The sequence below is a fragment of the Oncorhynchus mykiss genome, chromosome 30 (assembly GCF_013265735.2).
Source record: "Oncorhynchus mykiss isolate Arlee chromosome 30, USDA_OmykA_1.1, whole genome shotgun sequence".
Classification (NCBI taxonomy): Eukaryota; Metazoa; Chordata; class Actinopteri; order Salmoniformes; family Salmonidae; genus Oncorhynchus; species Oncorhynchus mykiss.
Genome location: NC_050570.1, coordinates 2,012,925 through 2,030,066, shown reverse-complemented (window position 1 = coordinate 2,030,066; position 17,142 = coordinate 2,012,925). Strand labels below are relative to the sequence as shown.

Below are 17,142 nucleotides of genomic sequence, written 5' to 3'. Positions count from 1 at the left end.
ATACCATATATCTATATATACCATATCTCTATATATACCATATATCTATATATACCATATATCTATATATACCATATCTCTATATATACCATATCTCTATATATACCATATCTTTATATATACCATATCTCTATATATACCATATACCATATATCTATATATACCATATCTCTATATATACCATATATCTATATATACCATATCTCTATATATACCATATCTCTATATATACCATATACCATATATCTATATATACCATATCTCTATATATACCATATATCTATATATACCATATCTCTATATATACCATATATCTATATATACCATATCTCTATATATACCATATATCTATATATACCATATATCTATATATACCATATATCTATATATACCATATATCTATATATACCATATATCTATATATACCATATATCTATATATACCATATCTCTATATATACCATATATCTATATATACCATATATCTATATATACCATATATCTATATATACCATATCTCTATATATACCATATCTCTATATATACCATATCTCTATATATACCATATCTCTATATATACCATATATCTATATATACCATATCTCTATATATACCATATCTCTATATATACCATATCTCTACATATACCATATACCATATATCTATATATACCATATCTCTATATATACCATATCTCTATATATACCATATCTCTATATATACCATATCTCTACATATACCATATACCATATATCTATATATACCATATCTCTATATATACCATATCTCTATATATACCATATCTCTACATATACCATATACCATATCTCTATATATACCATATCTCTATATATACCATATCTCTATATATACCATATCTCTATATATACCATATCTCTACATATACCATATACCATATCTCTATATATACCATATCTCTATATATACCATATCTCTATATATACCATATCTCTATATATACCATATCTCTATATATACCATATATCTATATATACCATATCTCTATATATACCATATCTCTATATATACCATATATCTATATATACCATATATCTATATATACCATATCTCTATATATACCATATCTCTATATATACCATATCTCTATATATACCATATCTCTATATATACCATATCTCTATATATACCATATCTCTATATATACCATATCTCTATATATACCATATCTCTATATATACCATATCTCTATATATACCATATATCTATATATACCATATCTCTATATATACCATATCTCTATATATACCATATCGCTATATATACCATATCTCTATATATACCATATCTCTATATATACCATATACCATATCTCTATATATACCATATCTCTACATATACCATATACCATATATCTATATATACCATATATCTATATATACCATATCTCTATATATACCATATATCTATATATACCATATATCTATATATACCATATCTCTATATATACCATATCTCTATATATACCATATATCTATATATACCATATCTCTATATATACCATATCTCTATATATACCATATCTCTATATATACCATATCTCTATATATACCATATACCATATCTCTATATATACCATATCTCTATATATACCATATCTCTATATATACCATATCTCTATATATACCATATATCTATATATACCATATATCTATATATACCATATCTCTATATATACCATATATCTATATATACCATATCTCTATATATACCATATCTCTATATATACCATATACCATATCTCTATATATACCATATCTCTATATATACCATATCTCTATATATACCATATATCTATATATACCATATCTCTATATATACCATATCTCTATATATACCATATCTCTATATATACCATATCTCTATATATACCATATATCTATATATACCATATACCATATCTCTATATATACCATATCTCTATATATACCATATACCATATATCTATATATACCATATATCTATATATACCATATCTCTATATATACCATATCTCTATATATACCATATCTCTATATATACCATATATCTATATATACCATATCTCTATATATACCATATATCTATATATACCATATCTCTATATATACCATATCTCTATATATACCATATACCATATATCTATATATACCATATCTCTATATATACCATATATCTATATATACCATATCTCTATATATACCATATCTCTATATATACCATATACCATATATCTATATATACCATATCTCTATATATACCATATATCTATATATACCATATCTCTATATATACCATATATCTATATATACCATATCTCTATATATACCATATCTCTATATATACCATATATCTATATATACCATATATCTATATATACCATATATCTATATATACCATATATCTATATATACCATATATCTATATATACCATATATCTATATATACCATATCTCTATATATACCATATATCTATATATACCATATCTCTATATATACCATATCTCTATATATACCATATATCTATATATACCATATATCTATATATACCATATATCTATATATACCATATCTCTATATATACCATATATCTATATATACCATATCTCTATATATACCATATCTCTATATATACCATATATCTATATATACCATATATCTATATATACCATATATCTATATATACCATATATCTATATATACCATATATCTATATATACCATATCTCTATATATACCATATATCTATATATACCATATATCTATATATACCATATATCTATATATACCATATATCTATATATACCATATCTCTATATATACCATATATCTATATATACCATATCTCTATATATACCATATATCTATATATACCATATCTCTATATATACCATATACCATATATCTATATATACCATATATCTATATATACCATATATCTATATATACCATATATCTATATATACCATATCTCTATATATACCATATCTCTATATATACCATATATCTATATATACCATATATCTATATATACCATATATCTATATATACCATATATCTATATATACCATATCTCTATATATACCATATATCTATATATACCATATCTCTATATATACCATATATCTATATATACCATATCTCTATATATACCATATATCTATATATACCATATCTCTATATATACCATATCTCTATATATACCATATATCTATATATACCATATCTCTATATATACCATATATCTATATATACCATATCTCTATATATACCATATACCATATATCTATATATACCATATATCTATATATACCATATATCTATATATACCATATGTCTATATATACCATATATCTATATATACCATATATCTATATATACCATATATCTATATATACCATATATCTATATATACCATATCTCTATATATACCATATCTCTATATATACCATATCTCTATATATACCATATCTCTATATATACCATATACCATATATCTATATATACCATATATCTATATATACCATATATCTATATATACCATATATCTATATATACCATATGTCTATATATACCATATATCTATATATACCATATATCTATATATACCATATCTCTATATATACCATATCTCTATATATACCATATCTCTATATATACCATATATCTATATATACCATATCTCTATATATACCATATATCTATATATACCATATCTCTATATATACCATATATCTATATATACCATATCTCTATATATACCATATATCTATATATACCATATATCTATATATACCATATACCATATATCTATATATACCATATCTCTATATATACCATATATCTATATATACCATATCTCTATATATACCATATCTCTATATATACCATATATCTATATATACCATATCTCTATATATACCATATCTCTATATATACCATATCTCTATATATACCATATATCTATATATACCATATCTCTATATATACCATATATCTATATATACCATATATCTATATATACCATATATCTATATATACCATATATCTATATATACCATATCTCTATATATACCATATATCTATATATACCATATCTCTATATATACCATATCTCTATATATACCATATCTCTATATATACCATATATCTATATATACCATATCTCTATATATACCATATCTCTATATATACCATATCTCTATATATACCATATACCATATCTCTATATATACCATATCTCTATATATACCATATCTCTATATATACCATATCTCTATATATACCATATACCATATATCTTATATATCATATATATTCCATTATATATATCGAAATATGCCATCATATCTATTTACCATTATATATCAATACCTGCATATATCTCTATTCTATCTTGTATGTTCAATACATTTTTGTCTTAGATTTGAATCAGCCCTAATGTTAATACAGTGTGTTTCCTTCATCAGTCCAGCTCCCTGAAAGGAGTCAGGAATGGATCAGAGTGGAGAGCCTACTGCAACCTCAACCACCTGGGTATGTCTCCTCCTCTCCTCTCTCCTCCTATCTCCTCCTAACCCCTCACTCCTCCTCTCTCCTCCTCTCCTCTCTCCTCTCTCTCTAACCCTACTGCAACCTCAACCACCTGGGTATGTCTCCCCCTCTCTCCTCCTCTCCCCTTTCTCCTCCTCTCTCCTCCTCTCCTCTCCTCTCTCTCCAACCCTACTGCAACCTCAACCACCTGGGTATGTCTCCTCCTCTCTCCTCCTCTCTCCTCCTAACCCCTCGCTCCTCCTCTCTCCTCCTCTCCTCTCTCTCTAACCCTAATCCTACTGCAACCTCAACCACCTGGGTATGCCTCCTCCTCTCTCCGCCTCCTCCTCTCTCCTCCTCCTCCTCTCCCCTTTCTCCTCCTCTCTCCTCCTCTCTCTCTCTCTAACCCTACTGCAACCTCAACCACCTGTGTATGTCTCCTCCTAACCCCTCGCTCCTCCTCTCCTCTCTCTCTAACCCTAACCCTACTGCAACCTCAACCACCTGGGTATGTCTCCTCTTCTCTCCTCCTCTCTCCTCCTCTCCTCTCTCTCTAATCCTACTGCAACCTCAACCACCTGGGTATGGCTCCTCCACTCTCCTCCTAATCCCTCGCTCCTCCTCTCCTCTCTCTCTAACCTGAACCCTACTGCAACCTCAACCACCTGGGTATGGCTCCTCCACTCTCCTCCTAACCCCTCGCTCCTCCTCTCCTCTCTCTCTAACCTGAACCCTACTGCAACCTCAACCACCTGGGTATGGCTCCTCCTCTCTCCTCCTCTCCTCTCTCTCCTCCTCTCCACTCTCCTCCTCTTTCCTCATCCTCCTCCTCTCCCATTTCTCCTCCTCTCCCCTCTCTCTAACCCTAACTCTACTGCAACCTCAACCACCTGGGTATGTCTCCTCCTCTCCTCTCCTCTCTCCTCCTCCTCTCCCCTTTCTACTCCTCTCTCCTCCTCACCCCTCTCTCTAACCCTAACCCTACTGCAACCTCAAACACCTGGGTATGTCTCCTCCTCTCCCCTCACTCCTCCTCTCCTCTCTTCTCTCTTCTCACTCCTCCTCCTTCTCTCCCGTCACTCCTCCACTCCCCTCTCAACTTCTCTCTCTCTCTCCTCTCCTCTCCTCTCCTCTAACTCTAACCCTACTGCAACCTCAACCACCTAGGTATTGCTCCTTCTCTCTCTCTCTAACCCTAACCTTACTGCAACTTCAACCACCTGGGTGTCTTCTTCCCTCTCCTCTCTCCTCCTCCTCCTCTCTCATCTCCCCTCTCTTCTCTAACCCGTAACCGTACTGCAACCACCTGAGTATGTCTCCTCCCCTCTCTCCTCCTCTCCCCTCTCTCCTCCTATCCTCCTCTCTCCTCCAGTCCTACTCTCTTCTCTCTCCTCCTCTTCTCTCTCCTCCACTCTTCTCTCTCCTCCTCTTCTCTCTCCTACTGTAGCCTGGCCAGACTAACTATAGTGTCAATCTAAACTGCCCTAAACAGGAACTCCTATACAGTAGCCTTTATTCTCATACTGCTAATGCATCCATTACCCATCCATTACCCATCAAAATGTATTATATCAAGGCTCTGTCAGAGCAGCTCACAGATCACTGCACCTGTACATAGCCCATCTGTAAATAGCCCATCCAACTACCTCCTCCCAATACTGTTATTTATTTAGCTCCTTTGCACCCCACACAGGCAGTGGCTTGGCTGGTTGTGGTCCTTGATGATCTTTTTGGCCTTCCTGTGACATCGGGTGCTGTAGGTGTCATGGACTTACTGTGTACATTTTTTTAAATTTTATTTCCCCTTTATTTAATCTACTTGCACATTCATCTTCTGCACATCCTACCATTCCAGTGTTTAATTGCTATATTGTAATTACTTTGCCACCATGGCCTATTTTTTGCCTTTACCTCCCTTATCTCACCTCATTTAAACACATCATATATAGACTTTTTCTATTGTATTATTGACTGTATGTTTGTTTACTCCATGTGTAACTCTGTGTTGTTTGTGTTGCACTGCTATGCTTTATATTGGCCAGGTCACAGTTGTAAATGAGAACTTGTTCTCAACTAGACTACCTGGTTAAATAAAGGTGATATAAAATTAAATAAAACATGTACACAGTAAGTCCAGGACATCTACACCACCCGATGTCACAGGAAGGCCAAAAAGATAATCAAGGACAACAACCAGCCGAGCCACTGCCTGTTCACCCCGCTATCATCCAGAAGGCGAGGTCAGTACAGGTGCATCAAAGCTGGGAACGAGAGACTGAAAAACAGCTTCTATCTCAAGGCCATCAGACTGCAAAACAGCAATCACTAACTCAGAGAGGCTGCTGCTGTCACGATCGTCGTATTGAGGACAGCGTGGTGTGAATGCATGATTTAATGAAAGACGGAAAAACCACAAATTACGCTCAAACAAACAAACTAGCAAGATGACCACACCTGCTATCGAACCACTGTGCTAACATAACATAGACAATAACCCACAAACCCAAACTGGAAAATGGCAACCTGACTGGGATCCAATCCAGGCCACCATAGACATACAATATGTCTAGACCAGAAACACACACCTAGACATACAAAAAACCCTAGATGAGACAAAAACACACATACCACCCTCGTCACACCCTGACCTAACCAAAATATATAAAGGAAAACAAAGAATACTCAGGTCAGGGCGTGACAGGTGCCCACATAGAGACCTAATCACTGGACACTTTAATAAATGTATCACTAGTCACTTTAAATAATGCCACTTTAACAATGTGTACATATCTTACGTTACTCATCTCACATGTACAGTACCTTGCGAAAGTATTCGGCCCACTTGAACTTTGCGACCTTTTGCCACATTTCAGGCTTCAAACATAAAGATATAAAACTGTATTTTTTTGTGAAGAATCAACAACAAGTGGGACACAATCATGAAGTGGAACGACATTTATTGGATATTTCAAACTTTTTTAACAAATCAAAAACTGAAAAATTGGGCGTGCAAAATTATTCAGCCCCTTTACTTTCAGTGCAGCAAACTCTCTCCAGAAGTTCAGTGAGGATCTCTGAATGATCCAATGTTGACCAAAATGACTAATGATGATAAATACAATCCACCTGTGTGTAATCAAGTCTCCGTATAAATGCACCTGCACTGTGATAGTCTCAGAGGTCCGTTAAAAGCACAGAGAGCATCATGAAGAACAAGGAACACATCATGCAGGTCCGAGATACTGTTGTGAAGAAGTTTAAAGCCGGATTTGTAATAATCATAATAATAATGTAGTAATGTACACAATAATACAGTAATGTACACAGTAATGTAGTAATGTACACAGTTATGTAGTAATGTACACAGTCATGTAGTAATGTACACAGTAATGTAGTAATGTACACAATAATACAGTAATGTACACAGTAATGTAGTAATGTACACAGTCATGTAGTAATGTACACAGTCATGTAGTAATGTACACAATAATACAGTAATGTACACAGTCATGTAGTAATGTACACAGTCATGTAGTAATGTACACAGTCATGTAGTAATGTACACAGTAATGTAGTAATGTACACAGTCATGTAGTAATGTACACAATAATACAGTAATGTACACAGTCATGTAGTAATGTACACAGTCATGTAGTAATGTACACAGTCATGTAGTAATGTACACAGTCATGTAGTAATGTACACAATAATGTAGTAATGTACACAATAATACAGTAATGTACACAATAATACAGTAATGTACACAGTAATGTAGTAATGTACACAGTTATGTAGTAATGTACACAGTAATGTAGTAATGTACACAATAATGTAGTAATGTACACAGTCATGTAGTAATGTACACAGTCATGTAGTAATGTACACAGTAATGTAGTAATGTACACAATAATACAGTAATGTACACAGTAATGTAGTAATGTACACAGTTATGTAGTAATGTACACAGTCATGTAGTAATGTACACAGTCATGTAGTAATGTACACAGTCATGTAGTAATGTACACAGTCATGTAGTAATGTACACAGTCATGTAGTAATGTACACAGTAAAGTGTTAAGGAGCTCTCAGTCAGGGATATAGGAGCTCTTAGTCAGGGGTATAGGAGCTCTCAGTCAGGGATATAGGAGCTCTCACAGTCAGGGATATAGGAGCACTCAGTCAGGGATATAGGAGCTCTCAGTCAGGGATATAGGAGCTCTCAGTCAGGGATTTAGGAGCTCTCAGTCAGGGATATAGGAGCTCTCAGTCAGGGATATAGGAGCTCTCAGTCAGAAGTATAGAAGCTCTCAGTCAGGGATATAGGAGCTCTCAGTCAGGGATTTAGGAGCTCTCAGTCAGGGATATAGGAGCTCTCAGTCAGGGGTATAGGAGCTCTCATTCAGGGATATAGGAGCTCTCAGTCAGGGATATAGGAGCTCTCAGTCAGGGATATAGGAGCTCTCAGTCAGAAGTATAGAAGCTCTCAGTCAGGGATATAGGATCTCTCAGTCAGGGAGTTAGGAGCTCTCAGTCAGGGATATAGGAGCTCTCAGTCAGGGATATAGGAGCTCTCAGTCAGAAGTATAGAAGCTCTCAGTCAGGGATATAGGAGCTCTCAGTCAGGGAGTTAGGAGCTCTCAGTCAGGGATATAGGAGCTCTCAGTCAGGGATATAGGAGCTCTCAGTCAGGGATTTAGGAGCTCTCAGTCAGGGATTTAGGAGCTCTCAGTCAGGGATTTATGAGCTCTCAGTCAGGGATTTAAGAGCTCTCAGTCAGGGATATAGGAGCTCTCAGTCAGGGATATAGGAGCTCTCAGTCACGGATTTAGCAGCTCTCAGTCAGGGATATAGGAGCTCTCAGTCAGGGATATAGGAGCTCTCAGTCAGGGATTTAGGAGCTCTCAGTCAGGGATATAGGAGCTCTCAGTCAGGGATATAGGAGCTCTCAGTCAGGGATATAGGAGCTCTCAGTCAGGGGTATAGGAGCTCTCAGTCAGGGATATAGGAGCTCTCAGTCAGGGATATAGGAGCTCTCAGTCAGGGATATAGGAGCTCTCAGTCAGGGGTATAGGAGCTCTCAGTCAGGGATATAGGAGCTCTCAGTCAGGGATATAGGAGCCCTCAGTCAGGGATATAGGAGCTCTCAGTCAGGGATATAGGAGCTCTCAGTCAGGGATATAGGAGCTCTCAGTCAGGGATATAGGAGCTCTCAGTCAGGGATATAGGAGCTCTCAGTCAGGGATTTAGGAGCTCTCAGTCAGGGATTTAGGAGCTCTCAGTCAGGGATTTAGGAGCTCTCAGTCAGGGATTTAGGAGCTCTCAGTCAGGGATTTAGGAGCTCTCAGTCAGGGATATAGGAGCTCTCAGTCAGGGATTTAGCAGCTCTCAGTCAGGGATATAGGAGCTCTCAGTCAGGGATATAGGAGCTCTCAGTCAGGGATTTAGATGCTCTCAGTCAGGGATATAGGAGCTCTCAGTCAGGGATATAGGAGCTCTCAGTCAGGGATATAGGAGCTCTCAGTCAGGGATTTAGGAGCTCTCAGTCAGGGATTTAGGAGCTCTCAGTCAGGGGTATAGGAGCTCTCAGTCAGGGATATAGGAGCTCTCAGTCAGGGATATAGGAGCTCTCAGTCAGGGGTATAGGAGCTCTCAGTCAGGGATATAGGAGCTCTCAGTCAGGGATATAGGAGCTCTCAGTCAGGAGTATAGGAGCTCTCAGTCAGGGGTATAGGAGCTCTCAGTCAGGGATATAGGAGCTCTCAGTCAGGGATATAGGAGCTCTCAGTCAGGGATATAGGAGCTCTCAGTCAGGGGTATAGGAGCTCTCAGTCAGGGGTATAGGAGCTCTCATAAGGCTCAGGCAGGACCAGATTCAGAGCTGAGATTAGCAAACGTGACTCTGACTTTTGTGTGGATCATTCATTGATGTCTAAAATTTGAGTTACCTCAGGCCCTAAACTAAACAATGGGGAGGGGGCCTCATCTAGAGAGATTGGAACCATGAGGGGGCCTCATCTAGAGAGATTGGAACCATGAGGGGGCCTCATCTAGAGAGATTGGAACCATGAGGGGGCCTCATCTAGAGAGATTGGAACCATGAGGGGGCCTCATCTAGAGAAGGAGAGTCCCACCTTCCCCATTGCCTCACTTATCCTCTTCTATTTGTTTCTATTAATTCTCTCTCTCTCTCTCTCTCTCTCTCTCTCTCTGTCTCTCTCTCTCTCTCTCTCTCTCTCTCTCTCTCTCTCTGTCTCTCTCTCTCTCTCTCTCTCTCTCTCTCTCTCTCTCAGAGCCAACTGTTAGTGTTCTACAGGGACTTAATGGAATGGCCACTGGTTTCTCCCAGAATCCCTATGACCTTCCCCGGAGCAGCCACCTACCCAGCGGCCTCAACCTCATCCCCCGCCACTACGACATCCTGCCCATGAGCCACAGCCCCACAGACACCCCACCCCCTCCCCCAGAGAGCCCCAGCTCCCTGCTCTAGAGGAAGGGACATACCCTGGTCCCTCCATCCAGCCCCTGACATTGTTTCTGACAACGTTTGGCTAACATCCAAACTAACATCCAGCCCTCTCCCCGTTTCCATGCATGATGACAATGTAGTAGTGAGGATGCTATCAGCGATAGAGGGCAGGGGTTGGAGCTAGTTTACACCATGAGGACTGAGGAGGACAGAGAGGGATCGACTCCCCCTTTAAACCCTAATGAGGAGAAAGAGAAAGAGAGAGAGAGCCCCCTCCTCTTCACCGTTACAGAGACTCACACACCAGCCACCATTCATCTGCTGTTTCCTCCAAGACTGTCAGTGGGAAGACTCCAACTTTTCACTCTGGACCTCTGGAATGGATCCTACCATTGATTTTAAAGTGTACTAAGGTGACATCATGTTCCTAATATTCCCAATATAGACGTGTGGTCAGACAAATGATATCCACAGAAGTTAGATCAAAGTATCCACCAATGTGTCAGTCCTGACCTGAGCGCTCTCTCTCTGTGGTGTGACTGAGAGACATGATGACTCCTGCAGTCATTCAGACCAGACCTGAGAGCTCTCTCTCTCTCTGTGGTGTGACTGAGAGACATGATGACTCCTGCAGTCATTCAGACCAGACCTGAGAGCTCTCTCTCTCTGTGGTGTGACTGAGAGACATGATGACTCCTGCAGTCATTCAGACCAGACCTGAGTGCTCTGTCTCTCTGTGGTGTGACTGAGAGACATGATGACTCCTGCAGTCATTCAGACCAGACCTGAGCGCTCTCTCTCTCTCTGTGGTGTGACTGAGAGACATGATGACTCCTGCAGTCATTCAGACCAGACCTGAGAGCTCTCTCTCTCTGTGGTGTGACTGAGAGACATGATGACTCCTGCAGTCATTCAGACCAGACCTGAGTGCTCTGTCTCTCTGTGGTGTGACTGAGAGACATGATGACTCCTGCAGTCATTCAGACCAGACCTGAGCGCTCTCTCTCTCTGTCGTGTGACTGAGAGACATGATGACTCCTGCAGTCATTCAGACCAGACCTGAGAGCTCTCTCTCTCTGTGGTGTGACTGAGAGACATGATGACTCCTGCAGTCATTCAGACCAGACCTGAGTGCTCTGTCTCTCTGTGGTGTGACTGAGAGACATGATGACTCCTGCAGTCATTCAGACCAGACCTGAGAGCTCTCTCTCTCTGTGGTGTGACTGAGAGACATGATGACTCCTGCAGTCATTCAGACCAGACCTGAGCGCTCTCTCTCTCTCTGTCGTGTGACTGAGAGACATGATGACTCCTGCAGTCATTCAGACCAGACCTGAGTGCTCTGTCTCTCTGTGGTGTGACTGAGAGACATGATGACTCCTGCAGTCATTCAGACCAGACCTGAGCGCTCTCTCTCTCTCTGTCGTGTGACTGAGAGACATGATGACTCCTGCAGTCATTCAGACCAGACCTGAGAGCTCTCTCTCTCTGTGGTGTGACTGAGAGACATGATGACTCCTGCAGTCATTCAGACCAGACCTGAGCGCTCTCTCTCTCTGTGGTGTGACTGAGAGACATGATGACTCCTGCAGTCATTCAGACCAGACCTGAGCGTTCTCTTTCTCTGTCGTGTGACTGAGAGACATGATGACTCCTGTAGTCATTCAGACCAGACCTGAGCGCTCTCTCTCTCTCTGTGGTGTGACTGAGAGACATGATGACTCCTGCAGTCATTCAGTCACCCAGGAACTCACCAGTGACCGTACTTCTGGGTAGACAGAGAGATTCCCAGGGAACTAGAGATGACTAAGTACCACCTGTACAAGTATCCCATCCAATAGGATCCCAAGTCCCAAACTGATAAAGCATGGTTAAATAGTAAGATAATATAGTCATGGTTTCTTGATCAGTGATGTAAAACTACGATCAATATAATTTATTGACCAGACTACAGTTGTTTACTATGTGAAAGCATTTCTTCTTTCAAAATCACATGTCCGTTTACATTTGGTGACGACTGATTAAGTGATATTTTGTATTTATTATAATGTAATGACTTATTTATTTATTGTTTACACTAGTAACAAACAAAACAACAACAAAACAAGTGAGCATGATCAAATGAAGAAAACCCAATGTAAATAATAACAGGATTTATCAGGTGCGATCTGTGTCATGTGTGCAACGTTATGAAATTGTACTAGCCTGATTTACCAGTCTGTTTTGTGCTAACATTCTACTCCTTGTCATGTCAAACATGACCCAGAGTAAAAGGGAGTGGAACGTTAGCACAAAACAGGTTATGGATTTCAGGCTATAACTGTGCCCTTGTCAGGAGTTGCAGTTCCCGGATGAAAGGTATTCCTGAATGTGAAACTGAAACCAGGCTAAATGCTTTACAGTAGCCTCACTAAGGAACCAAACAGAACCAAACTAAAACAAAAAAGGGAGGGACTTACCTAAATTTGTCCAATAGAAACTCCTGATCGAGTTCCAATGAAACAAGAAGTATCATGGTCTTCAGGCTTCTTCTCTGCTTTTTCCCCTGAAAACCGGATGCTTCCGTTTGTTTCTGCTTGGTAACCCCATTCAAGGTGGCAAAGCGTTTTCCATTTCGGGGAAAAAGTTTTGCAACTGTTTGCTACGGCGTGCGCTAATGATTACACCCCTTGGTGAGAACTTGAAGTGAAGTGAAACAGCAATGGAATGTATGAACATGAGCCAGACTAAACAAACTAGGCCTTAAAACAATATGATGATTGCATTGGGAATAATGTGTAAATGAAAAAAATATATATATTTAGAATTTTGTTTTGTGGTGATAACACTTTACTTTTATCTAATTTGATAGAACCTTATAGATCTTTAGTTTTTCAAAAGTGATCTGATCGGATAGAATTAAATGCATAGAAATAGAATGAATAGAACAGCCGTATCGTTGACTTGAATGGGGACGCACCTCTCTTTTCGTTATATTTCTATGCGTTTTAACCCTATCCGATCAGATCACTTTTTGAAAAACTGGGGCCTGCTTGTCCACTGTACAGTACCAGCTAAAAGGGTAGACCAGAGATCACACACATGGATCAGCTAGGGAACGACGTCCACATTCATTTTTAATAAAGACAATATTTTGCCCAAAATGTCATAGGATTATATTCAGTGATCTTCGTTGTAGTATATGATGTATGTTAGATATCCATCTGAAAGGGCAGCAGAATTTAACACAGGATCATTTATCAGGATGAAATGTTCAGAAACACTGGGCCCAGATGATGATTCCCTTTCTAGTGTTCAACCAGGGCCCATAGGGCTACATAGTAGTGCACTAAATAGGACATAGGGAGCTATTTGGGACTCAAACAGACATAAGACATCATTTTAGTAATGGGACAGTATGTCATTACCTCCAGCTAGTATGTTGTTCAGTAATAGGACATTGTGTCATTATCTCCAGCCAGAGTTGATCAGTAATAGGATATTGTGGCATTATCTCCAGGCAGTGTGTTGATCAGTAATAGGACATTGTGTCATTATCTTCAGCCAGTGTTGATCAGTAATAGGACAGTATGTCATTATCTCCAGCTAGTATGTTGATCAATAATAGGACAGTACGTCATTATCTCCAGACAGTGTTGATCAGTAATAGGACAGTATGTCATTATCTTCAGACAGTGTTGATCAGTAATAGGACAGTATGTCATTATCTCCAGCCAGATGTTGATCAGTAATAGGACAGCATGTCATTATCTCCAGCCAGATGTTGATCAGTAATAGGACAGCATGTCATTATCTCCAGCCAGATGTTGATCAGTAATAGGACAGCATGTCATTATCTCCAGCCAGATGTTGATCAGTAATAGGACAGTATGTCATTATCTCCAGACAGATGTTGATAATATTATGACTGACTTATTCTTGAATACAAGCTTCACTTTATATTGCTGTTATCTACATGCTACTTGATGTTTCAGAATCTAAATGACTAATTAAACGCTCAGATAATATATTCACCATATATTAGCCTAGTTCCTAAAACCATGCAAATAACATACTGGACATTTTTATTTTGGGGTTTCAGATTGAGACTAACAGGTTTCCATCCAATTGGTTTTTAATGTGAACATTATTTACATAAAGAAAATATGCCATTATCCCCAGCTAGTATGTTGATCAGTAATAGGACAGTATGCCATTATCCCCAGTTAGTATGTTGATCAGTAATAGGACAGTATGCCATTATTCCCAGCTAGTATGTTGATCAGTAATAGGACAGTATGCCATTATCCCCAGCTAGTATGTTGATCAGTAATAGGACAGTATGTCATTATCCCCAGTTAGTATGTTGATCAGTAATAGGACAGTATGCCATTATCCCCAGCTAGTATGTTGATCAGTAATAGGACAGTATGCCATTATCCCCAGCTAGTATGTTGATCAGTAATAGGACAGTATGCCATTATCCCCAGCTAGTATGTTGATCAGTAATAGGACAGTATGTCATTATCTCCAGCTAGTATGTTGATCAGTAATAGGACAGTATGTCATTATCCCCAGCTAGTATGTTGATCAGTAATAGGACAGTATGTCATTATCTCCAGCTAGTATGTTGATCAGTAATAGGACAGTATGCCATTATCTCCAGCTAGTATGTTGATCAGTAATAGGACACTATGTCATTATCCCCAGCTAGTATGTTGATCAGTAATAGGACAGTATGCCATTATCCCCAGCTAGTATGTTGATCAGTAATAGGACAGTATGTCATTATCCCCAGCTAGTATGTTGATCAGTAATAGGACAGTATGCCATTATCCCCAGCTAGTATGTTGATCAGTAATAGGACAGTATGCCATTATCCCCAGCTAGTATGTTGATCAGTAATAGGACAGTATGTCATTATCCCCAGCTAGTATGTTGATCAGTAATAGGACAGTATGCCATTATCCCCAGTTAGTATGTTGATCAGTAATAGGACAGTATGCCATTATCCCCAGTTAGTATGTTGATCAGTAATAGGACAGTATGCCATTATCCCCAGCTAGTATGTTGATCAGTAATAGGACAGTATGCCATTATCCCCAGCTAGTATGTTGATCAGTAATAGGACAGTATGCCATTATCCCCAGCTAGTATGTTGATCAGTAATAGGACAGTATGTCATTATCTCCAGCTAGTATGTTGATCAGTAATAGGACAGTATGTCATTATCCCCAGCTAGTATGTTGATCAGTAATAGGACAGTATGTCATTATCTCCAGCTAGTATGTTGATCAGTAATAGGACAGTATGCCATTATCTCCAGCTAGTATGTTGATCAGTAATAGGACACTATGTCATTATCCCCAGCTAGTATGTTGATCAGTAATAGGACAGTATGCCATTATCCCCAGCTAGTATGTTGATCAGTAATAGGACAGTATGTCATTATCTCCAGCCAGATGTTGATCAGTAATAGGACAGTATGTCATTATCTCCAACCATTGTTGATCAGTAATAGGACAGTATGTCATTATCCCCAGCTAGTATGTTGATCAGTAATAGGACAGTATGACATTATCTCCAGCCAGATGTTGATCAGTAATACGACAGTATGTCATTATCTCCAGCCAGATGTTGATCAGTAATACGACAGTATGTCATTATCTCCAGCCAGATGTTGATCAGTAATAGGACAGTATGTCATTATCTCCAACCAGTGTTGATCAGTAATAGGACAGTATGTCATTATCCCCAGCTAGTATGTTGATCAGTAATAGGACAGTATGACATTATCCCCAGCTAGTATGTTGATCATTGATAGGACAGTATGCCATTATCCCCAGCTAGTATGTTGATCAGTAATAGGACAGTATGCCATTATCCCCAGCTAGTATGTTGATCAGTAATAGGACAGTATGACATTATCCCCAGCTAGTATGTTGATCGGTAATAGGACAGTATGCCATTATTCCCAGCTAGTATGTTGATCAGTAATAGGACACTATGTCATTATCCCCAGCTAGTATGTTGATCAGTAATAGGACAGTATGTCATTATCTCCAGCCAGATGTTGATCAGTAATAGGACAGTATGTCATTATCTCCAGCCAGATGTTGATCAGTAATAGGACAGTATGTCATTATCT

The 17,142-nt window shown here is 38.2% G+C and overlaps 1 protein-coding gene across 1 annotated transcript in view; it reads left to right on the top strand.

Moving 5' to 3' along the window:
• Positions 1-12,326, top strand: part of megf11 (multiple EGF-like-domains 11) — a 328,088-nt gene extending 315,762 nt beyond the window's left edge. The window contains exons 18-19 of the mRNA XM_036968560.1: positions 4,486-4,552; positions 10,840-12,326. Of these exons, the coding sequence (XP_036824455.1) occupies positions 4,486-4,552; positions 10,840-11,036 (264 nt within the window). The 3' untranslated portion in view covers positions 11,037-12,326. The remainder of the gene's footprint in view (positions 1-4,485; positions 4,553-10,839) is intronic.
• Positions 12,327-17,142: the final 4,816 nt, after the last annotated feature.